Source organism: Leptonotus elevatus, chromosome 5 (assembly GCF_054856555.1).
Source record: "Leptonotus elevatus isolate MCC_2025b chromosome 5, RoL_Lele_1.0, whole genome shotgun sequence".
NCBI classification, from domain to species: Eukaryota; Metazoa; Chordata; class Actinopteri; order Syngnathiformes; family Syngnathidae; genus Leptonotus; species Leptonotus elevatus.
In genome coordinates, this window is record NC_141243.1 from 7,665,120 (window position 1) to 7,688,989 (window position 23,870).

Below are 23,870 nucleotides of genomic sequence, written 5' to 3' on the forward strand. Positions count from 1 at the left end.
CCCCAAAAAAAAAGAACACACACAAAAACAAAACTATAGGCCTATTGCTAACTAGCTAGCTAAATATCTAGCTAACCATCTACATTATCTAATAATTTGGGCTAACGCATGCGCACAATTGGGCCAAAACATTTGTGCACACGATTCGAGTTCATGTTCAGTGTTTGACTTGAACACAAATAAGTTGTCCTGCTTGGTTGAGAAAAGTTGCGTAGCTCAGGCCAAACTGTTTCAGACATCGCAGTGAGAGAAGATTGAAGCCAGAACCATACAAAGCTCACTCTGTCTTCATGAAAAGCAGGAAGAAGTTTGTCATTTCCCAAGACGACGAGAAGCCGACAGGTGCACACCGTGAGCAAATGACGAAAATACTTTTTATTTTTACGTCAAATGAAAGCCAATCATGGAAGATATTATATGTAACTTTAACACCTAACCTAAACTGTTAGTTGGCCATACATGGTGTTACCAAATAGAGTGACGCACATGAAAATAGTCATCCAGCATGCAAATGATTATCTGTTTAATTCAATGAAGATAATGTAGTGATTGCTTTGTTGTGAGGAAAATCATTTGACAACAAACGCACCATGACAAATACTTCACAATACACATAGTATGCATACATGCAACTTCTTAATATAAGTGGAGAAAAATTATGACTATTACGGAAGCGTATTGCATTCACTTGGAAAAAAAACCCTCCTGTTTTTCTGACTCATTTTTGGGGGGAGCTTTGTTTTTTGAGTATTTGTTTCTCTGTTTTTCTGAATATTTTTTTCCAGTCAAAAAAATATTCAGAAAAACAGGAGGAATAGTTTTTTTTTAAACTGGAAATAAAAATATTTTGAAAAACAGAGATTGTGTTCTGTTTTTTGGAGTAATTATTTTTTTTGACCGCTGAACTCCAAGCGACTTACCGCCATACCGCATACCTCCATATGCAATAAGATGGTCATGTTTACTTACTGGCTCTGTAAGGAATGAATGTTTATACTGTATTGTGGTTTGTTCTCTAATATCTGAGGGAAATCCCCTTCTATAAATTTTCAGAAAAACAGAAGAAAAAAAATATTCAGAAAAACTGAAAAATATTTATTTTATAAAACAGGGAAAAATTACTCAGAAAAAAATATTCAGAAAAACTGAGGATTTAAAAAAAAAACAGAAAAATAAATAAATAAATAAACTGGGAAAAAAATATTCAATAAAACAGAAAAATGAAAACTCAAAAAAACAAAGCTCCCCCAAAAATTTGTCAGAAAAACAGGAAAAAAAATTTTTTTCAAGTGAATGCAATACGCCTATACAGACTATAACAGGATTTAGGAATCAACGGTAGGATAATCGGACATGCGGGAATAATGAGTCGTCTTTGATTCATTACTGTCAGCGAGACGACTCGCTGCCATGACCTCAGGATCTGAAGTTGGTAGCCGAGGTGAGGGTTAAGAAAGGAGGGAGGAGAGAATAAGCTCATTAACCTCATCTTAACACACCTTAGCTTCTTAAGGTCACAGGACAAGTAAATAACAACGAGGGGATAACAAGTCCTTTTATGCACAAAGCAATTTAGCTATGGAGCTAATATGCCGCCGTTCAACGCACGTCCCATATCGTTGCATGAGAAATGGCCGTTGCCCCTGAAATCCATCCATCCGCACCACAACACGAGTTATAAGCGCGCGCACACACAAGACCAACACCAAATGCCCGCACCCGCCCGATGAGGGGAGGGAGATGTTTTTAAAGTAATATTAACAACTGCGGGCGTCCGTCTTCCGTAAACATCATGAGCACCTCCGACGGAACTGCGAGATCCCGCGAGAATTGCGCCTCCGAAGCGAAACGCTTTTCAATGGAAACACCGGCAAGTCGAAATAGTACAATATTGCTTTTATTTTTGCGAAAAACTGTAATGGAAACGCAGCTATTAATTCACAATGCTGTGTTCGGCTGAAGCGGGGGGAAAAAAAGTCATGTTTTTCGATGGGGATGTTATCAAATATTTGCTGATATGACTGATTTATGGGAGCGATTAACTGCTGCAGTGGCCAAAACATCCCTAATTAAAATTAAACTGCACTATTAAACTAACCACCAGAGTGTACGAGAACTGCACAAATGGAATACAACCTTGCCTTTTTCTTTCTTACACGATGATGACGATATTGTGGCAATTTTAATATCGCAATATTGTCACTATTGTTACATCCCTAATGTCTTGCCACCCAGTGTAGAAATAAAGTGGTACAATGCAGGTAAATGACATTCATCTGATAATTTTAGTAGGGGTGTGCGAAAAAATCGATTCTCATAAGAATCGCGATTCTCATTTAGTACGATTCAGAATTGATTCTAAATGTCCCAAAAATTAAATTATTTGATACTGTCTTGCTTTTGTCTGTGTGTTTGGAGCGCTGTTCATGTTCTACCCGATTTAGCCACTTAGGGGCAGTGTGGTTCCATGCGGTCTAATACACTGTTAAGTTGTAGCCACATTAGAGAGTAGAAGGAAAAAGTCACAATCAAGTTATTCCAATGAAAGTTGTTTTTTTCACCGTGGAGCCGTTCTTTTAAATGATAAAAGTACCGCGAGTAGCGCGCTAATTAGCATTAGCGAGTGAGACTGGAGTAGATCATTACAATTCCTTTCACATCTATAGATTGAAGTAAAAATCATTGTAAATCAAATCCCTTTGAATCGAAATCGGAATCGAATCGAATCGTGAGACATTCAAAGATTCCCACCCCTAAATTTTTGTATATTTGCAGGCTGCAAAAAAATAATAATAATTATGGACGATGGTCTGCAAATGGCCTCCATGCTGTAATTTGAACACCCCTGGCTTAAAGCATACGGCATATATTTCACTTGACTAAACGAGGAGGGGAGAGCGAGTGAAACCTCAGCTCGGCGTGACAAATAAGCTGCTACAAAGCAGGAGGGGTTGCCTGGTGATGACACTTTTTTTTCTGGGTGTAGCCAGCGCAAGATGTTGCTCTCTCGTCGGTCTCACCCACAGCCAAGGCCGCTGGGTTCAACGAGGCGACGTCCAAATGCTTCAAAAATGACTTCCATGCTGCCCGTATAGTCACAAACGTGTTCTCCAAGTCATGAGCGGCAACGCCATCCATTCCCAGGAGAGCTCAGGGGGAGCGCTCAGTTCTTCTTTATCACATGATCAGTGACACATCCGAGCATGTGCTTCGCGCCACCACCGATGTCCACACGCAGGCCGACGCTCAATTACAGTAAAACAATCCAGATGTGAAATTTTACGGTAAGGGAAGGATCAAATTTGAGAACCCCGCTGAGGACGAAAAGTGGGGGAGCCAAGCAGCCAAACGAAGCTTGCAGCGTTGCATCACAGGGAGCGAGTTTGTCCAAATTGTCTTGGTTCATGTCCATGTTGATTCCCACGTGTCATCTCACTGAGGAAGAAGCAACGGAGCAAAGAAATTGAATCATTTTATATTAATTAGATTTTCTATTTGGAGATGTATTTAAACACAGTCAAAGACAGTATTGCCCCTTACATTTCATGCATGTTATTTACTGTAATAACTACAAGAATAATCTATTTTTCACACCGCTTGCTAAGTGAAGTCAGTACCTACGGAAGATGATTAGGGCCAGTGAAGAGAAAAGAAAAGGGTTGGCAGGATTCTCACTTTATTCTCAGAATTCTGACAATAAAGTGAGAATTCTGACTTCAATCACAGAAGTCCTGTTTTAAAGTAAGAATTTTGACTTTAATCTCCAAACTCTGACTTTAAAGTGAGAATTCTGACTTTAATCTCAGAATTCTCACATAATCACTTTCATCTCAGTATTCTGATTTTAATCTCAGAATTCTGATTTTAAAGTGAGAATTCTGACTTTAATCTCAGAATTATTACATTATCACTTTCATCTCCGAATTCTGACTTTAAAGTGAGAATTTTGACTTTTCCAACTTTTTTTCTCCTCTTCACCGGCCTTAATCGTCTTCCGTAAATACCATCCGTGACATGTTATGATTAAAAAATACACTTGCATTTATGTATTCTCTTTCTGCTTGTCAGATGCATTTTGCTGTAATAGCGGCGATAACTACAAACATGCAAAATGAATTTAAAAGTACTGTACTTTAGTTTTTTCATGGTTGTCTGACAAACTTGTGATTTCATTCCATTTTAGAAGTTCCTGGGCTCTGGTCGTCAAGTGTTTCCGTCGGTTTCCATCGTGCTTGAACGTTCTCGTCAAGAGACATGGTGTGGTCTAACGAGAAACCCTGGCTGACCTGATTATGTCCTGCATGCAGAAACACATACTTACACTCCCTTTCATTAATCGCTAACAAATGGGTAACGTACAGTAGAAAAAACGAACGTTTCTAAGCAGATTTACATAATTTTAATAATAATAATATTTTTTTTGTGTGTTGGAAGATATTGACTCATTTTGCACAACTCCATTCGTTAAGTGACCTTTTAATCTCAAATAAATATATGACATTCTAAAAATAGCCGTAAAGTAGGATGTAATCATATAGATTAGAGATAGACCAATATGGTGTTTCCACGGCCGATACGATACCGAATATTAGTAGTCAAGGACGGCGATAACCGATATTTGGAGCCGATATTCCTTTTCTAAAAGGGAAAATATTGGCATAAAAATTTGAAAAAAATACAAACTCTAGCTCTTACATTTTTTACATTTTTAAGAATATGTTTTTTGAACAACTTTTAGGGTTCATTAAATATTGGAGTGAAAAAAAAACAGTCAATAGAAAGGTTCAGGGATCTCCCAGGGGCAATAGTAGCATGTTTTCAAAAACTTAAGTAAATAGCTCCATTTCTTTCTACAGTAAATAAAGTTTAAATTAAAAATTTAAGTTAAAATTGTACTTATCTTAGTTTTAATTTCAAACAAAAACAAAAGGAACAAAACAAAACAAAAACACAACTGAAAATTTTCATAATTAGTGCCCTGAAGGTTTTTATTTTTTATTTTTTTTTAATTGATCTATTATTGAGCGTATGATTCTTCAAAATGGCCAATATTCATCAAAATGCTGAATAATAGTAATAATTAGTCTATCCTTAATATCTATACAGACAGAAGACACAAACCCACTTGTTTGCCGTTTAATACTGTTGCTAGCCTATTCAAATTTAGATCAGATCAACAGATTTAGTAATAAAGAAAAAAAAACGAACAATTTGCAGCGTATTTTCACCAATTGATATTATATCTGACTAAAAATAATCACTTTGAGTGAATTGTATCCATTAGTACTGCAGATGCGCCCCCCCCCCTCCCTCTTCTACACTGCACCTCCCTACCATTATCTTACTTCCATCTTTGGCTCTTTTATCTGGAGGCAACTCGCTGCAAGTGATTTGTTTCCTATGTCGCCATTATCAGATGCTAATCCCAGAGGCTGCGTTTATTCTTTTGTTTCCAATTCGGCTCCGTCATTAGTTTTTGTGCGCGCGCGTGTTTGTTTATCAAGGCTCGCGAATATGAAAACACAGCCTGAGGTAACAAAGGCCAATCAAGGGGTGAAAGTATAGCCTAGTATGTAAAATTGGGAAAGACTTTTAAATGCAAATTCCGTATTTGTTTACATGACAACTAGTAAAAAAATTAATACATTTTTAAACGACTACTAAAATATTTAATGATCATTTAAGATAATCCAAGTTATGGAAGCGTATTGCATTCACTTGGGGAAAAAAACAACATTTTCTGACAATTTTTTTTGAGGAGCTTTGTTTTTTTCCTGTTTTTTTTAAATTTTCAGTTTTTCTGAATATTTTTTTCTGTTTTAGTGAATATTTTGTTCTGTCAAAAAATATTCCGAAAAACAGGGTAAAAATGTTTTTGCTGAAAAACAGGGATTTTTTTTAAAACAGAAAAACAAATATTTAAAAAAGAAAGAAAAAAATTATTTTAAAAAACTGACGTTTTTTTCCCCAAAAATACAGCTGTTCTGTTTTTCGGAGTAATTTATTTAAGTGACTTGTTGCAGGCTCGCTAATAGCGGAAGCCGCATACCTCTATATGCAATAAGATGGTCATCTTTACTTACTGGCTTTCAATAAAGGAATGAATGTGTATACTGTATTGTGGTTTGTTCTCTAATCTCTGAGGGGGAAAAAATATTCAGAAAAACAGGAAAAAATATATTCAGGAAAACAGAGAAAATATTTTTTTTAAACAGAAAAAAAAATACTCAAAAAAAAAAACAAAGCTCCCGCAAAAATTAGTCAGAAAAACAGGACTTTTTTTTTTCAAGTGAATGCAATACGCTTCCGTACCAAGTCTCCTACATATAATGTAATTTTAATCGTGATATAATAATGAAGAACAATGCATTCAGCATCCAATAAAATAATGCAACCACAATGAATGCATGAGTTGTTTCCGTCACAGAGTTGCTGGCCAAGAAAAAAAAATAACGCCCAGAAACTGTTGCAAAGCGGTACTCGGAAAAACACACCCACATACGCACAATCTTGACAACATCTGTGTAATGACGCGGAATAGTAGGAAAAGTTCATTGATACATGAGTGGTGAGTAATTTTCAATGACATGTTTTAAGCGAACAGTAGATTTATTGACTTGGCAGTCGGGTAGAGGTGTGGCGGGTGTATCGTCTTGTGTCATGAGATAGGATGAAAGCGATGGGACGGCGTTCCCTGCAGACTGCATTGGTTCATTGCGGGGGTTTGACATCATGGCTGCTGTGTGACGCAGGAAGTAGGAGACCACCTCACAGCTGCCCCGGGTTGGAGCAATCGCGGCCGACTTTGCAGTTTGACTCATGGACGTGTGGTGTCTCCCAGAAATCTGTGCTTGTATGTGCTTTTAGGTTTATATTCTTCAACTGTGAACTTTATTGGCTGGTAATATGCAAGAACTGGAAGAGAGCCAAAAGTCACGTTTCACTCAAAGACAAATTGAATTGTTGGCAACTTGAAAAAAGCCCTTAGTTAGTCCAAAATGAATGTATTAAGTTTAATTAATTATGAGATCATTACTTTGCACACTAAAAACAGTTGGGTAAAAAATAACCCATCTATGGGTCAACAATGGACAGACCTTCTTCTTGGATCTATTTGACCCAACTTTGAGTCAAGAAATGGGTCGTTTAGTGTAAAACAACTCTTGAATATTGGTCAGATCCTTAATTGGGTCCAAAAGTTGGGTCATTTTGTATAAAACATCCCAAACAGTTGGGTCAAATTGACCCGTAATTTGGATCGGTTCATTTTTGATCCAAAATTGCCTTACTTTTGATCCAACTGTTTTTAGAGTGTGGATTAACTTAATTCACATGAACATATTAAGTTAAATGAACTCATAATTAATTAAACTTAATATATTCACTTTGGACCAACTGAAATAAATCGTGTTTTACGACTTGAAGCAATTTTTTTTAAGTTGGTCAACAATTCAATTTGCACTCTAAAAACTGTTGGGTCAAAAGTAACCCAATTATGGATAAAAAATGGACCGATCCACTTTATGGGTCCCAATTTTTTGGATTGTTATATACAAAATGCCCCAATTTTTTGACCCAAGTAAAGGATCTGAGCAATATTTATGAGTTGTTATGCAATAAAAAGACCCATTCCTTGACTCAAAATTGGCTTAAATTGACCCAAGTAGAGGATCGGTCCATTTTTTACCCATATTTGGGTTATTTTTGACCCAACTGTTATTTGAGTGTGTAATCTTATATTGGTTCAACAATTCTCTTTTTAGAGTGCAGAATATGGCTCATCAAATGCACATAGCAAAATTGAGTAAATGTGCATAATAGGTTGGTAGATTCTTTCCGTTGACTGACCGTTACATTTATAGCACGGGTCAAGTCTCGCGACACTACACTCTAAAAACAGTTGGCTCAAAACTAACCCAATTATAGATTTTTTTAAAATGGACCAATCCACTCTATAGGTCAATTTGACCCAACTTTCTGGGTTATTTCATACAAAATAACCCAATTTTTAGACCCAAGTCAAGGATATGGCCAATTTTTAGGAGTTGTTTTACACTAAAAGACCCAAGTAGAGGATCGGTCCATTTTTGACACGTCGTTGGGTTATTTTTGACCCAACTGTTTTTAGAGTGTACACAGTAGTGGAAGTGCGTGGGAGTGTGCCCAGCGAGTTACATCAGTCGCTCTGACTCCAGCTCCACTTGGCCGTTTGCCACGCGGCTAACATCTGCTTCACGCTTATTGTGCGCTCTCATTTTTCTATTTGTCTGCCTGGCTGCTTGTCTCGTTCAATAAGCGCGCATCAGTGAGCGACAGCGTGGCCCTTCTTTCTCAATCTGAAGCTCAACCGCAAGTCAAATTTTGCATCGCAACAAAAAGCAATTAAAAATTGATCAGGCGGCGGCTCTCGTTTTTACTATTCAATTCTGGTTTAAATTGGACTGTATAGTCATTTTTCTTGTGATACAACACAGACCTGTGATGAGGACGGTTGGTTCCAGTGATAGATGGCTGTCCTGAATTGTCTCCTCTCTTCTGTCTGGGCTGTAAAAGACAAAAAAGCAAAAGTGGTGTCTGAATTATGTAGGAATAAATGTATACGGATGATACCTGGCCAGGCAGACTAAGAGTAAAGTCTTCCAATCATTATGCTGCTCTTCAAAACAAGTAGACAGAGAGAAAACTAAAAATATATAAATAAAAAAAATTCAAAAAAGCGGTTCAGCTGTGGCTCATGCTGATTTGACATGATTGTGGTACTGGATAAAAAACGGCCCAAGTGGTTCTTGGTGGCTCTGAAGTTTCCATGATAGTCTCCAGACATTAGCATTAAAAACTAAATCATTCACCTAAATGGAAAGTAGAGTTATACATACTAAAATTTATGACACTGTTACAAAGTACTGTACTTCAATTCACCTGACAAACAACTTCTTTTATCTACTTTACAGGAATGCGATATACAACACACCCTTAATTTGTCGTGGTTATTATATGTTTATAGAAGCACATTCTCAAAGGTTTTTTTTTTATATATTGGAAATACATTACACACGGTTACAAGTTAAGGTGGAGGACAAATGCCTTACAAAAAAAAGTTTGCCCACAGTTCAAATCACTTTAGCCCAGCAGAAACATACCATATACAGCTAAATATCTTTTGTGACTCCAGTCCTATTTTTTTTATTTTTATTTTTTTTATTTTTATTTTTTTTGGACACATCACATATGTTAACTTATTCACTCCCAGCCATTTTCATTGAAGCAATCCCCTTTGCTCCCGGCTGTTTTACTGGATTTTGACAGATTTTGCAAGGCCCACAGAATATTGTGTTCTATTGCCATAAAAACATCGAACCTACCAAAAGAAAGATTAGAGTCTCTTCAGTCATCAGGAAAAAAATATATAAAATATAAAAATATATTTGTATCTGTTTCCGTCTTGCAGCAATTAGCATTAGAATATAGCTAAGTAAAGTTTGATCATGCTTGATCTCTTATACTCTTCTGCCATCTGCTGGCCGTTTTTTTTGTTTTTGCCTCTTCAGGTCAGAGGCTGCATTCATTAAAAAAAACGTATAAATGCATTTTGGGGACCATGGCAATATTTTAAATAGAATGTTTTTATACGTTTTTGGGAGCAAACGAGTTAAGAATCCGTTGACGTCATTATCTGCATCTGACCTTTGCTTCTTCTGAACGGTGGCAGTCGGTCGGAGCTCACTAAGAGCATCCTGCAGGCTTCTGATCTTGGCCTTCTTCTCTTTGAGCAGCATAACAAATCGGGTGTAAAGGTCGCTTGTCAATGTTTCCTTATCCTGAACTTGATGTTCAAGCCTAGTAACAAAGGGGCCAAGATGTTCACACACATCACATATTTGAACAAAACTTTTGGAGTCATTTGCACAAAATAATTATGAAGGCTGGCTAAATTATAAACAACTCAACAAAAAACTTGAAAGCCATGCACCAGTTCCCAGAAATCACAAGCCTAGTTTGGCGCTCTGGGTGTAACCTTCATTTCTCATAGGGGCGACCGGTATATGATGTCATAACGGTTGACTGCTGTGCATAAAAACAGCTGGCAGTGAGTGCGAAAAAACAACAAGAGCTTGCAAGCAAACGGCTCTAACGGCGAACAAATATTACAGTATTACTATTCTGCTAGACTGTTGACATTTTGGGGAAATCATTTATTTCACATTTTGAAGGCCGTTTGAAAAAAAAGAAAAAACTCCTCAAACTTACTCTTGAAGTATTTGTGCATGGTCCTCTTTCAGTTTACGGTTCTCCTCCAATAGCAGCAAGTTTTCTTTCGCCAGGTTAGCGTTGCGTTTGAGCGACTGGCCGATCATATCCCGGGTCAGCGCTACCGGGTGTTGAGCAGGCTGAAGGTTCACAGAGCCCAAGTGCACCTGAAAATGGGAGGAGATAAAAGAGTTTTGGAAAACAGTATTGCAAATTGTAGTTGCAGCGTCAGAATGGAATAAGGTCTTGATAATTGAGGTCTCCCTGATTTTTTGGATTTGTTGGAATTTAGATGTTTCTGGGGTTGGTGAAGAACTCTGGTTGGTGGCCCGGTGGGTGGTGTCTGGTCGGTGCTGAATTTCACTTTCCATTGTTTTCTTTGGTCCTTCCTCGGGTCTCCTGACGGCGGTGTTCGGTTTAGGTGAACGGTATGGGATTTTTTAAAAATAGGTTTTTGGTGAACTAACGAATACACACACACTCGCACGCACGCACGCACGCACGCACACAACCACATACAAAAAAAAAAGGGAAAAAAAAAGAGCAATGATGATGACATTACCGAATGAACAATACTGAGCTCTTTAAAAAAAAAAGAAGAAAAAAAAGAAGAAAAAAAGTGTTGTTTATGATCTTTCACAAGACCAATTATGTTTCCGGGTAGCAAATGAGATGCAGCTGGTTATGGCAAGCTGTAACAACACAGTATACATACTTTTTACAATAATAGTTAACTTTATTGATAATTTCATATGTACCTGTGGCTAAAAAGCGAAGTGTGGAGAATCTCTGTTGCTGAAAAACACTAGTGCAGTCCATGATTGGGGATTACCACACTCACAGAAATATTTCAAGCCTAATTTAACATTTAAGTAATTTTTTTACATGCCAAATTCCCCCTTTTTTTTTTTTAACATAATTTTAACACAAACCTAACACATAACCCTTATAAATATTCATTAGTCTAATCAAGCCTATTTATTTGAAATGCATAATCCTCAGGTTTATGTATTTAGTTTTAATAAAGTATAATTACTCTAAATGAGAGTATTTAAAATACATGAAGTGTATTGTTTGAATTGCATAATAATCAGGTTAACGATACATGATAAATAATATATCGTCGCTGCTATGTAAAAAACACTTATGTCCTTTTTTTTTTTTTACATTTCTGTTTTTGGGATGAAACTGAATGCAGACATCTCAAAAATGTAAAAATCAAAAAAGTAATTATACTTTATTAAAGCAATACTAAGGAACTTTCAGGTTACGTTGATTATGGCGGCGCCATATGGGCAAAAGCGGTAATGTTATGACTGAAGGAAGATCACATTTCCCATGAGGACAAGCACATTGCGTCATTTTTGTTTTTGTTTTTGTTTTTTTAGCTCAAATTGACTTCCATCTTTATAACGAATGGGTAAAGGGGTAAAGTGACGTATGCCATCAAGCAGTCAGCACATTTGTAGTTTTTTGTGTGGCAGTGTTCCTACCATCCTCCTCAAAGTTGCTTAGTGCCAGTAAAACTGATACAGACCCCCTCAGGCCATGGCAAAGGTACCGTTCAACTAGTTTTAAATTTATATTTCATCTCAAGAGTTATAAAAATATTTATGAAGGTTGAAAAGTTCCTTAGTGCTACTTTAATACTAAATACATAAACCTGAGGATTATGCATTTCAAATAAGTAGACTAATGATTATGTATCACACAAGGTTTATTTGTGTTAAAATGATCTATAAAAAAAAAATGGAAATGGAAATTTGTTATGCAAAAAATTGTTTTTTATATTTGCTGTGAGTGCAACAGCTTGTCAAATATCCACACTCTCCTTCCTTCTCCTCTGTTTGCATTCAAATATACCAACAGGGGGCCACGGCAATCCTCTTTTTAATTGACAATCACCCTGTGTTGTTAGTGGCTCGATAAAAGTGGCATCTTAAAATGTTGTTTCCTGATAAGAACACCGAGGGTTGCAGTTTTTCTTGCTGCAGCAAGTTGGACTCGCGTCGCTCCGCGCACGGCGGCCATTCCGCTGCTGAACCATTTTATACTACAAGTAAAACCTTCAATAGACTGCAAGGCAAGAAGGATACTCTCAAATGTAACTCTGCCAGTTGAAGGTGTGTTTTCTTGGCTAACGTAGGGGAAATCATCAAAACAGAGCAGAACTGTCATGGCGGGGGAAATAAATAAACAACTCTCATCTCCACTAGCTTCCCAAATCTGCATTTTGGTTTCAGCAAACATTTGCACTTGTGTGCCATCCCGTGATGATCTGCAGTACGAAGGTGCAACAAACCATTACATCAGGTTTTCTCTGAAGTGCCAGACTTCATGTGATGATGAGGTGTTTTCGTCCGTCTGGGAGAAATACAGGCGGGATTCATAGCTAATCCGCTGAACGAGGAGATTTTCCTCCCCATTCGCTTCTTGTTCAAAACTGGATATTATAAACATTTTCTTATTTGGCCTTTTTTCTTTGCCTTTTTGGCATTGATGGTGAAGAAATTTGAAACTTTTTTTTACAAAATCGAGCAACAGTCATTTTATTGACTACATTTTCTTGAAATATACGCACAGTACTTGTTCAGCACTGTAAATTGTAATCAGGCTTGGGGAGTAATGGAATACATGTGTCGCCGTTACGTAATCAGATTGTAAATAAAATGTAACTGTATTCCATTACAGTCACTCACAAATTGCAGGGGCACTTTGTACAGAATATATATTGTGGTGATATTTGTTTTTATTTTGCCTTCATGAGTATATTCAATATTGGAGTAATCCAAAAGTAATCCATTACTTTAATATTATGGTACTTGGATTACATTACTAACTACATTTTTTAGCAGGTAACTTGTAACTGTAACGGATTACATTTTAAAAGTAACCCTCCCAACCCTGATTGTAATTATGATAAAAGACTATCACCTTTGCAATCATGTTATCACTGCACTGACAAACTGTTGGAGATAGCGCTCCGGATTTCCGACTTCCTACAAGGGCACACTTATGTCCACTCACAAACGCGCTGAGGTGCAGATCATGATTCACTTATTAAACCAGAAGGTGACGAGGCGCTGAATGTGAACTACGCGATGTGTCAAACTTTCAAATCCCACTGCAATAAAGCTGCCATCTTCAAAAGCACCCATAAAACGTGTTGTTTTTTGTCCAGGCCTGATTTTGCCCTGGCAAGCCGCACAGCTGTTTTCACTTGTGTGTCACAGTCGTTGTCACATTAGTCTGCATAGATTCTCAGCCATCACGTTATGGTTATTCGCAAAAGATGACTCAAGGCAACTACTGTTCTTGTTTGAAGAAGAATGCAGTTGTCATGTTCATCATCAGGGGTGTCCACTTGTGTGCCCCCTCCCGCTGACATTTCTCCCTGCATGCTTGCATGTGTGTGGTCTACCTTTCTCTGCTGCGTGTAAAAGAATATAAAGCAGAGTATAGGGAACACAATACTGCATGCACTTCTACATTATGATAAATGAAAATTACAAATACAATAAATGATAGGGGTGGGAATCTTTGAATGTCTCACGATTCGATTCCGATTTTTGGGTGTGCGATTCGATTCAGAATTGATTTCCGAGTGAGAGCGATTTTTGATTCAAAATCATTTGATTGACAATGATTTTTGCTTCAATCTATAGATGTGCAAGGAATTGTAATGATCTACTCCAGTCTGACTCGCTAATGCTAATTAGCTACTTGCGGCACTTTTTAATCACTCAAAAGTATGGCTCTTTTTGGAATAACTTGATCGTGGCTTTTTCCTTTTACTCGCTAATGTGGCTACAACTTAACTGTGGAGTGTGATTCCACGCGGTCTAATACACGACCGCGTGGAATCACACTGCCCCTCAGTGGCCAAACCGGGTACAACATGAACAGCGCGCCAAATAAAGGCACACACAAACAAAGGGAAGACAGTATAAAATAATTTAAATAAAATAAATTTTGGGACATTAAAAATCGATTCTGAATCGGACTAAATGAGATCGCTTGCCGAGAATTAATTTTTTGGCACACCCTTACTAAATATGGCATTCTAGCAGAGGTGGATAATCCAGGTCCAGAGACTAAAAACCCTGCCACAGTTTGGCTTTAGCCCCTGATGCTAGCTAGCTGTCACTCTAAAAGGTAAACAAGCACCATGGGAGCGAGCTAGGGAGCTAGCTAGCTAGCTAGCACCTGGGGCTAAAGCCAAACTGTGGCAGGGTTTTTACTTTCTGGACCTGGATTTGCCACCTCTGCATTCTGATTAATATTTTGTTAGTGGAATATATTTGAGTTTGAGCAAATTTTTTCCATCTCAGGGGGCGGCCATTTTGCCACTTGCTGTCGACTGAAGATGACATCAACGTTGCTCAGGTCTCAGGTAACAACCAATCACAGTGCAGCTTCAGAAAACAAGCAGGCTCCGATTGGTTGTTGCCTGAATCCTGAGAACATTGATGTCATCTTCAGTCGACAGCAAGTGGCAAAATGGCCGCCCCCGGATTTTGCTTCATAACTCATATTCCAAAAATATAAAATTCATCAGAATGTCATGTTTAGACATGGCTAGCCTGAACAGAACGGAACAAGGGGATCCGCGATTTTATAAATCCATCCGTCCATTTTCCCAACCGCTTATTCCTCACAATGAAGTAACTAAAGAAATTTAAAAAAGTATTGTCAGTGGAAATAGCACATGGGGAGACCACCCGAGATCTAAGAAGAAGGATGCTCAGGGAAACTCATAAAAGTCAAAGCAACATAAGAATGTCACATTGATCCGGTGCAGACTGTCCAGGGGAAATCCGTGTGACACGGACTTGTGACTCAGAGTTTGCGCAAGATGTTCCACTAATAACACAAAACGAAGACTCTTTGGTTGGCGGAAGCCCACTCGGAGGAATGGCTGATTTAAGACCCCAAGGCTACACCCGCGTCTCAGTTCGCATACACTAAATGCTATACACGACCGCAAGACAACTATCCATCTCAAAGAATTGCAACTGTAATTTACGAGCTGTTTCGAACCCTTTCATTGCCGCCGTAATCTTCCGTCAATCTACTCCCGAACCTGCTGCTGTCTGTCATCTGATCGTAAAGTAAATCATTTGGCAATAAATCAGCAACAGTATGTGAAAGGGGGTCGCGTAAAGTCAAGTGTGGCTCTAATATTAAGCGCTTACGAAGTAGCGGTGGGATTTCCTGAGCGATGAGTAGGATTTGGTCAAAAATCTGAAATCTTTTCGATTTCTAGCTATTCTATACGTGTGATTGGGTTAGACAAAAAAAAAAAACACATCACTTTCCGTACACTCATTCACCTTAAAAGAGGAAGCATCCTCTAAACAAGAGTTCGATTTCAAAGTGCAACCGAGCCTTGCGCTTGAGGAAGATGGAATGTGTTTGTTATTGATTGTAGGTCTTTTGTGAAAAGAAGAAAGGGATCTTAGAATACTCCATTTATTTTCTTGAGCGTCTGCTTCTCCCCTGAGACAAAGAGATAAAGTGAAAGGTCAGCCTGGCTCTGCTAAGGTGTGGGAGGTCTGGCTGAGGTTTAAAGGTCCATGACCTACTGACACTTATTTATGTACTCTAGTCCACAACTAAAGTAATGCAAGATTCTCGAGAATTGACATGAGTTTTTAAATCAATACAACACAACATGAAATGACACCTTCATGGACATCTGATAATCAGAGGTGTTTTGTTTTTGATCATAAAAAAATATATTTATTTTCACTTATTCAGATAACCCACATTAAGTAGCCTACATTTCAGTAAATATGTTGATTGTGTCATTTTGACCCATTCAATGTATCCAAATATTAGCATGACTCATCAGTATGATGCAACACTGAACTACAACGACAATAAAGAATTCATCGTTAATTGAATATGCCTTGACGGTGTAAATCGAGTATTGTCATTTCTTATATTTGATCTAGTGCTGCCAAAGTTAAAGCTTTTAACTCATTAATTGATCAAAAATTTTTTTAAATTATACAAGTAATTAACTGATTAGAAAAAGAGGAGGATAAGCGTGTGCAGTGAATAAAAAATGATGAAGACGTCCTTATAACACATAGCAGGTGCTCTTTCAATTTTTAATTAATTTAATTTAATTTTTAATTAAGCGATTAATCATGATTAATTAAAATTCTAAGATGTGATTAATCTGATTTTTTTTTTTTATTAATCATTTGACAGCTCTAATTTTGACCCATTCAATGTATGGAAATATTAACTCATTCACTGCTATTGACAGCTATAGACGTCAACAATTCATTTGAGCTATTTTTATTAGTTTAACTTTTTTTTCTCCATTTTTGTTTACAAGAGTATGAAAGCCTAGATTATAATTTTTTGTACATTTAGAACAGATATAAAATTTTTGATTAATCGAGAGTTAACTAGTGAAGTCATGCGATTAATTACGATTACAAATTTTAATCGCCTGATGCCCCTAATTTTTAATAACCTTTTCTTTTAAAAAAAAATATATTTTTAATTTTTAATAATGATTTTTTTTTTAAGAAAAAATTATAAAAAAATTTGGGGCGTCGGGCGATTAATTTTTTTTTACGTAATTAATCGCATGACTTCAATAGTTAACTCAAACTAAAATAATCACAAATTGTATATATGTTCTAATGCAAAAAAATCTAAGTTTTTATACTTTTTTTCACAAAAGTGGGAAAAAATTTAAACTAGAAATAGTTCAAATGAATTTTTGACGTCTATAGCCGTCAATGGCAGTGAATTGAACATGACTCTTGCACCGCTGAACTACAACTACAATAAAAACTCATTGTTAAATAAATATGGTTTGACACTTGACAGTGCAAATCAGAAATAAAGAGCATTGTCATTTTCAAGGCAAAAGTTTGATGGCCAGAGCTTTTATGTTAAATTGAGCAGGATATCTGAAAGTATAAATCTAGGTTCATGGCTTCAAATTACGATGTGTGGTCTGATGTTTGTTTTTGTGTGTCTCCTGACAGCTAAAGCAGAGCATGAGGTCAAACAAAAGCAGAAGGGTCGGGCGTACGGTGCAAATGAGCTTTGCTTGTCATATCAGCTAATACGCGGACTTAACACCACATTCCGCGTGGGTCAGAGTTGAAATGGAGCTAACACAAATACGTATATGACATCAACGGAGAGAAAATTGGAAATACAAGCACACAAAATCCTGTACATAATACGTCACGGTGTCCGCCATGTTGTGGCGGTCTTCAGAAATATGATTATTGGTGTCAAATGTCAAATTTGGATCCCAAACGGTATCTCAGGGTTAAGCATCATCTCCAGGGAAGCGAGCGTGATAACCCTGAGTGGCATGATGACAGAATAAAGTATTAGAAAGTGAGCAAGCGTGCTCAGGACAGGAAGAGTGGGCATGGAGCAGACATCAGCGCCGTCAGGGGGCGTGGGGCTATAGATAAAGAGCAGGAAGCAGGAGCGGGAGTCGCCAGGCCATGCCTGATAACAAAAGATGTTCCCACCGTCATTGAGGGAGGAAAGTGTCCAATAAAAAACTGGAAAAAATCATTTCTGCAACTTTTTTTTAAATTCAGTCTTTTGTCTGTTATTTAAATTCCCAAGCGAGGAGGTTGTTAGCTTGTGAGCTATCTGGTGGCTAGCGCTAGTGGTTTTGAAGGCTCATTTGATATATTATGTGTGTTTTTTGTAAACGTTCAAATACGGGAGGGTTTTTAAAAGATCATCTCCTCTGTGGTATGTCAAATTAACCCAGCCATTTTCACCGAAGCAACCCCCTTCGCTCCCGGCTGGTTTACTGGATTTTGACTGATTTTGCAAGGCCCACGGAATATTGTGTTCTGTTAATTGCAGTAAAAACATGGAACCTACCAAAATAAATATTAGAGTCTCTTCTTTCATCAGGAAAAAAAAATAAAAAAATCTATCCGTTTCCTTTTTGCAGCAATTAGCATTAGTATATAGCTAAGTTTCATCATTATTCACAAATCTGTTTGGCAACATGGCCCTGGTTGATCTCTTATGCTCTGCTGCCACCTGCTGGCAGTTTTTTTGTAATAACTGACATTGCTTTAAGCGACCTCTTCAGGTCAGAGGCTGCATCAAAGCCTTCTGTATGCTCTAGCATAAAAAAAAATTAAAAAACGTATAAATACATTTTGGGGAACACGTCAAAATTTAAAACAGAAAATTTGTATACAATTTTGAGAGCAAATGAATTATAAAAACTATGTGTAACATAACAATACTAAAGTTGATCAAAGTACATGAAAAAGTCACCCGCAAAGGGAACTTTCCTAGAAACAGTCTGGATTGGTCAAGGTCTTTGTTGACGTATTCACTCAATGACAGATTTGTACTTAAACATGCATCGAGGAGAAGATAATAATTGACTCGGCAACGTAAAACACCTGCTTGGTAGCTGTTTAACCACAAACATCTCAATTACATTCATCATTACCAATTTGGGGGTCATATTCATAAAATATTCATGTCAGGTTAAGTTCAACACCTGTTTTGTCCCAACCCACCTTTTCTTCTTCTCTGAAAGGAAACCTGTCGAATATTTGACTATTTGTGCACCCTCAAATTATCTGGCTGGGAAAAAGCAGTGAAAGAGATTTGAAAAGAAGCAGGTGTTAAACAAGATGCAAAAAAAAAAAAAACGTGGGTAGAGTACCACACACAATGCACGCACTGGTCTGATTGTGCCAAGATAGAAAGACAGAAAAAAAATGCGTCAAGCCTCAATACGCTATTATTTCATTTCATTCGATTATACCTAAATAATACTGAACGATAACTGATTTTTCCAAATGTCATTCATCTGTTCCACCCCCCCCCCCCCAAAAAATTCACTTTTTGCTCTTTTTCATCAAATAAAAACAGCACTGTATTGTAAAATATGAATACAAAACAGAATAAAACCGAATTAAAATAAATAAAATGGATTAATGACATGTAATTAAGCCAAAAGTCACATACACACACGTTTGTACTCTCTCCCTGCCGTGCACAGCAGCTGCTGCAGCAGGTGGGCTGTTTATCTATCTTAAGCGAAGGTTTAAAATCCCCAAACTTCAGCGACTACATAGCACAATAGCCACTTTCTTTCCATCCATTATACCAAAAGCTATTTCATAGGAGCGTAACGAAAACCGATTTCATCCATCCATCCATTTTCTCAACCGCTTTTCCTCACGACTCGAATCGGAAAAAGTGCCTTGATTGAAGTCGAATTGTTATGTTTTTAAAAAAAATGAGCAGCACCGGTGCATACGCACTCAAAGAGAAAGCTCGAGGGCGTTCCAAGGGAACAAGCTTTAATCAACTTGTGTATAATAGAGGTAGATTAGGACGTCCTGTCCATAAATCGGGGTTTTACGGGCCTTGACAGTGTTCCTAAGCCTCCGGCTTTCGCCTTCTGGCCTCTTCTGCCGACACAGACATCGTAAGATCCAAGGTGACCTGCATCCTAAGGGCAAAAGCACTCTGCAAGAAAAGCTGCTAGTCACCACGAGCAGTGGAAGAACCCCAGGGTGTCTAACATGTCAAGCCTCACTCAGCACACTTCTGAGTTGGTACGGGTGTTCATTTCGTCAACGAAAACTAAACAAAAATGATTTCGTCGACACACATTTTTCAAACTGGACTAGACTAGACTAAATCTGTATGCAATTTTGTCGACTAATGAAGACGAGACGAAAATGTACTTCACTAAAACGATGGATATTTTAAACTTCATGAACAAAAACGAGACAAAAACGATTTATTAATTTTGTAAAATCTTGCCTCTGCTAATCTGTCACTGTGATACTGTCATGTGACACATCCCCTTTCAAATCTGCAGCTAGCAAATGCAACATGCATAAACACATGGGAGTTGAATTCACGGTGAAAGGTAAAAACATTTTTAAAAAAGAGAGTAAATTATAGTTATAATTACGTAACATTAATCCAACGGCTATAACGCTCCAACAATAATCATGATCCAACCGCTAACTAATGCTGGCTAACTTACTAGCTCATAGCATGGAGCCATAGTAGCCACTTGTTGATATACTGTAATTGTGTGTCAAGTCATTTTTTATTTTTTATTTTTTTAATATGAGAGAAAATGTGTTCAACATAATCTGCTGGGCGTATACAGGGGTTAAATGATTGCCAGTTTTTGTTGACTAAAACTATATGAATACAATTATATTTCCTTGCGCTAAAATAAAGACTAAAATTCTAGCTTAATAGTCGACTCAAACTGGACTAAATGTGATCAAAACTAACAAGCGTGATTGAGAGACTGAATTTTAAAATGGCGGATAAAATGAACACTATTTGGTACCAACGAAGCTAGCGTGTGTTTGATGTGAGGTACCTTTTACAAACTATCTGCACCGCGCTATCTAACCACAGCTGAAAGCTTTTTGCCAAAGCGTTTACAAGCTGTACCCATTACAGCACAATCTCCTGGCAACAAACACAATGATTTCTATCATGTGCCTTTTTGTCCAAGGCCACCTGGAGGGAAAAGGGCTTTTCTATTTCTGCAATAACGTCGACTATAAAGCTTATCTTCTTAACAGCCCCCCCCTGTAAAAAGACTTCCTTTCTATTTGGGGCTATGCCATTGCACGTATTTCTCCCTGGGGAAGAATGCTGGTTTGAGTTGGGGGGGTTCACAGGATGTTGAGGAATTTAAGGGCAAAGTAATGAGCCACCAATGACAGCTTTCTAAACATGGGCTTTTGTTTACGTCAAGCACTTATGAGGGTTGTTAGTAACCCATCTTTTATATTAAGTGTGATGTACGTGTCAACATCAAATCATTTATACACAGGAGTGTGGTATTCAAAGGATTTTTATTTATTGATTGATATTTAATTCTATTTATATATTTTTGTATTTATTTCGACATTTATTTTTATTTATTAAAATTTTTTGAATCTCGTTTTATATATATATATGTTTTTATATATGTATGTATTTTATATATGTATATATATATATTTTTTTTTTGTTTGTTTGTTTTTGGGGGGGGTTTAGAAAAAAATCGATTCAGCACTATATCACGATATTACAGCACGCAATTCTCGAATCGATTCATTATGCGGCCGAATCGATTTTTAAACATCAATTTTTTATGGGAATATTCAACAAAACGTCTTACTTAGGGTTAGGATTCACACATTAAGCATGGGAGAATGTTATATTAATGGAACATTAATATTTTATTTCAGTGCTGTTCAAACAAGAAACAGACTGCAACCTGTTTGTTAAATGCAGTGGCTCAGTAATAAGCCTGAATTTTCAGATAAATATAAATTATATAAATATATTTTCATACAAATCTTACAGCGTACATGTACAAGTTTACTGATTTGTATTTTCTAAATTTGAGTTTACCTCCCCAAAAAATCGCAATAATCAATTTATAGATTCGTATCGGGATTAATCGGCATCAAATCGAATCGTGACCTATGAATCGTGATACGAATCGAATCGCCAGGTATTAGGCAATTCACACCCCTAATATATATATATATATATATATATATATAATTTTATTATATTGTTTATACCCGTTTTTATTTTCACTTTTATTCATTCATTTATTTATTTAGCCATTTATTTTAATTTTGGCAATTTTGGTCCTCCATATTTACGTGTTTATATGACAGATGCAAATTTATTTTAGAATTTATTTTTTTGTTTGTTTTATTCAGAACGACCACCAAAAGGGTCATTTTTTAAAACAAAAGTGAATAAAACTGTACATGTTCAAAATGCTGTCTTACCGGGATGCCATCACACATTTTGTGATAAGAGAATTGACAGTGATCCAAAGTGAGCTGAAAAGAATAGATGTCTTTGTCAGTGGCTCTCCTCCCGCCTCGTCCCTCTAGCCCGCCGCCCGTCGTCAGCGCTAGATGAAGATCCTCGACATATCTCTCCATTGGGACCCCCATGTCATTGGCCTCTCTCTTGACCTCGTCATGTGAAACTGGACAGAAAGAAAGCGTTTTTTTTGGTATTTATCAAGGACCAAATGGATAATAGCAGACGGCGGAGCAAAACAATACAAATTACGTAGTAAGGCACGAATGTATGTGAACGGCGATTTCAATTTAAAAGCGTGCGGGGCAATGTCATGGGCTGTTGCGCAGCTGCGCACACGAGGGCCGAGGGTCCCAATTAACACATCAAACGCAGACACGCGGTGAGAGCGAGGAGTCTGCGCATGCTTAGCTGTCGCGACCCACAACCTGTCAGCCCTGCAGAGGGGCAGCAATAGAAAATCAAGGAGCGCTTAAGTTTCCAGGTGTACACTCCTGTGCTTATGCCAGGCACACACACACACACATACACACACTCAACACAGGCGTGCACGTACAAAGACGGCTCTTGTGGAGGTGCATCTACTTTATACACCTGTGCGCTGCAGCACAAGTGAAGGAATGATGGAAAACTGCTTCATTTGTGTCCTTCGAGTTCAATATTATTGGACAGGCCTTTGCCAGGTGCAAGTGAACAGTTGGGCCAGTCTGTTGATTTACAGAGCAGGTGATCTATCAATCACTCGAAACCGACCGACGGGGGTCCCTGGACCCCTGCAGCTTGCAACTGTTACATACTGATTTTCCACGCACACGTTGCAGGTCAATTATGGCAAGATCGTCCTCAAAAATACTGTTTATATCAAATGACGAACTACACATCTTTGTCTGAAAATTCGTCTGAAATGAATGAACAGATGATTAATTCTCAAACAATGTTTCGGAGAAACCCTCCTTTCTCATTGTTTCCATTTTTTTTTTCAGCAAAGAATTTCAGGACGTTAATTAGCAAACCGACAGGCTTCCAATTCTGTCTCTCTCTGTTGGACATTGTTATTTTTCGCGTTGCTCGGACGGGCTGCAACTGTGAAGACAAATTTAAATCTGATTCTGAAAAGTGTATTTTTTTTTTTATGTTTTGCTTGCACTACTGATTTTAGGATTTTTAAAAAAAATTTTTTTATCAGAGATCATAGATGGTCCCAGTGGACATGACATATTCGCATCTCTAAACCAATAAAACGCATATTTTGGAATGGATGATGTCGACACTTCTGGTTCATGATTAGATCTTGACTAACCAATCACAATCGCAAGTTGATTTGCATGATATGCATGTTAAAAATGTTGCATATAGGCTTGGTCATTTTACAACAGGTTACAGCCATATTATCCTGGCATCCACTATAACAACTAAAAACATGAGATAGACCCCCCCCCCCCCCAAAAAAAAAAATCTATATGTTCTTATGTGGGAAAAGAGTCTAAATCAGCACACACAAAAATAAATTTTGCCCAGCAGAAAAAAATGTGTGTCTGGAGGAGCTAATTAATGCATGAGAATTATTTTCCACCTTCTTCAATGACTCTTTAAAGCGTGCCACAGTTTCAAAAGGTCCACCATTATTGCCGTTCTTTCTTCATTCACACAAGCTGGTAAACATAAAATCAACCTTCAAATCAAATTTGTATCCCATGAAAAGATACAACTGCATATTACGACAAGTTGAGGCGCATACTCTGTGTAGGGAAGAAACGGATGATAAACCAAACCAACAG

General features: G+C 37.5%; 1 protein-coding gene across 3 annotated transcripts in view; it reads right to left on the bottom strand.

The window, feature by feature from the left end:
- Positions 1-352: 352 nt before the first annotated feature.
- LOC147173513 (DNA repair protein XRCC4-like) overlaps positions 353-23,870 on the bottom strand; it is a 28,365-nt gene continuing 4,847 nt past the window's right edge. The window contains exons 3-8 of one of the 3 annotated variants that reach the window (XM_086076750.1): positions 22,053-22,258; positions 10,249-10,415; positions 9,685-9,837; positions 8,477-8,544; positions 4,133-4,297; positions 353-3,435 (exon numbers count right to left, since the gene is read on the bottom strand). In XM_086076750.1, coding sequence (XP_085932876.1) covers positions 4,170-4,297; positions 8,477-8,544; positions 9,685-9,837; positions 10,249-10,415; positions 22,053-22,258 — 722 coding nt within the window. In that variant the 3' untranslated portion in view covers positions 353-3,435; positions 4,133-4,169. Of the gene's footprint in view, positions 3,436-4,132; positions 4,298-6,317; positions 6,916-8,476; positions 8,545-9,684; positions 9,838-10,248; positions 10,416-22,052; positions 22,259-23,870 lie in introns of those variants that run through there. The other 2 variants (XM_086076752.1, XM_086076751.1) reach the window with 2 other exon arrangements.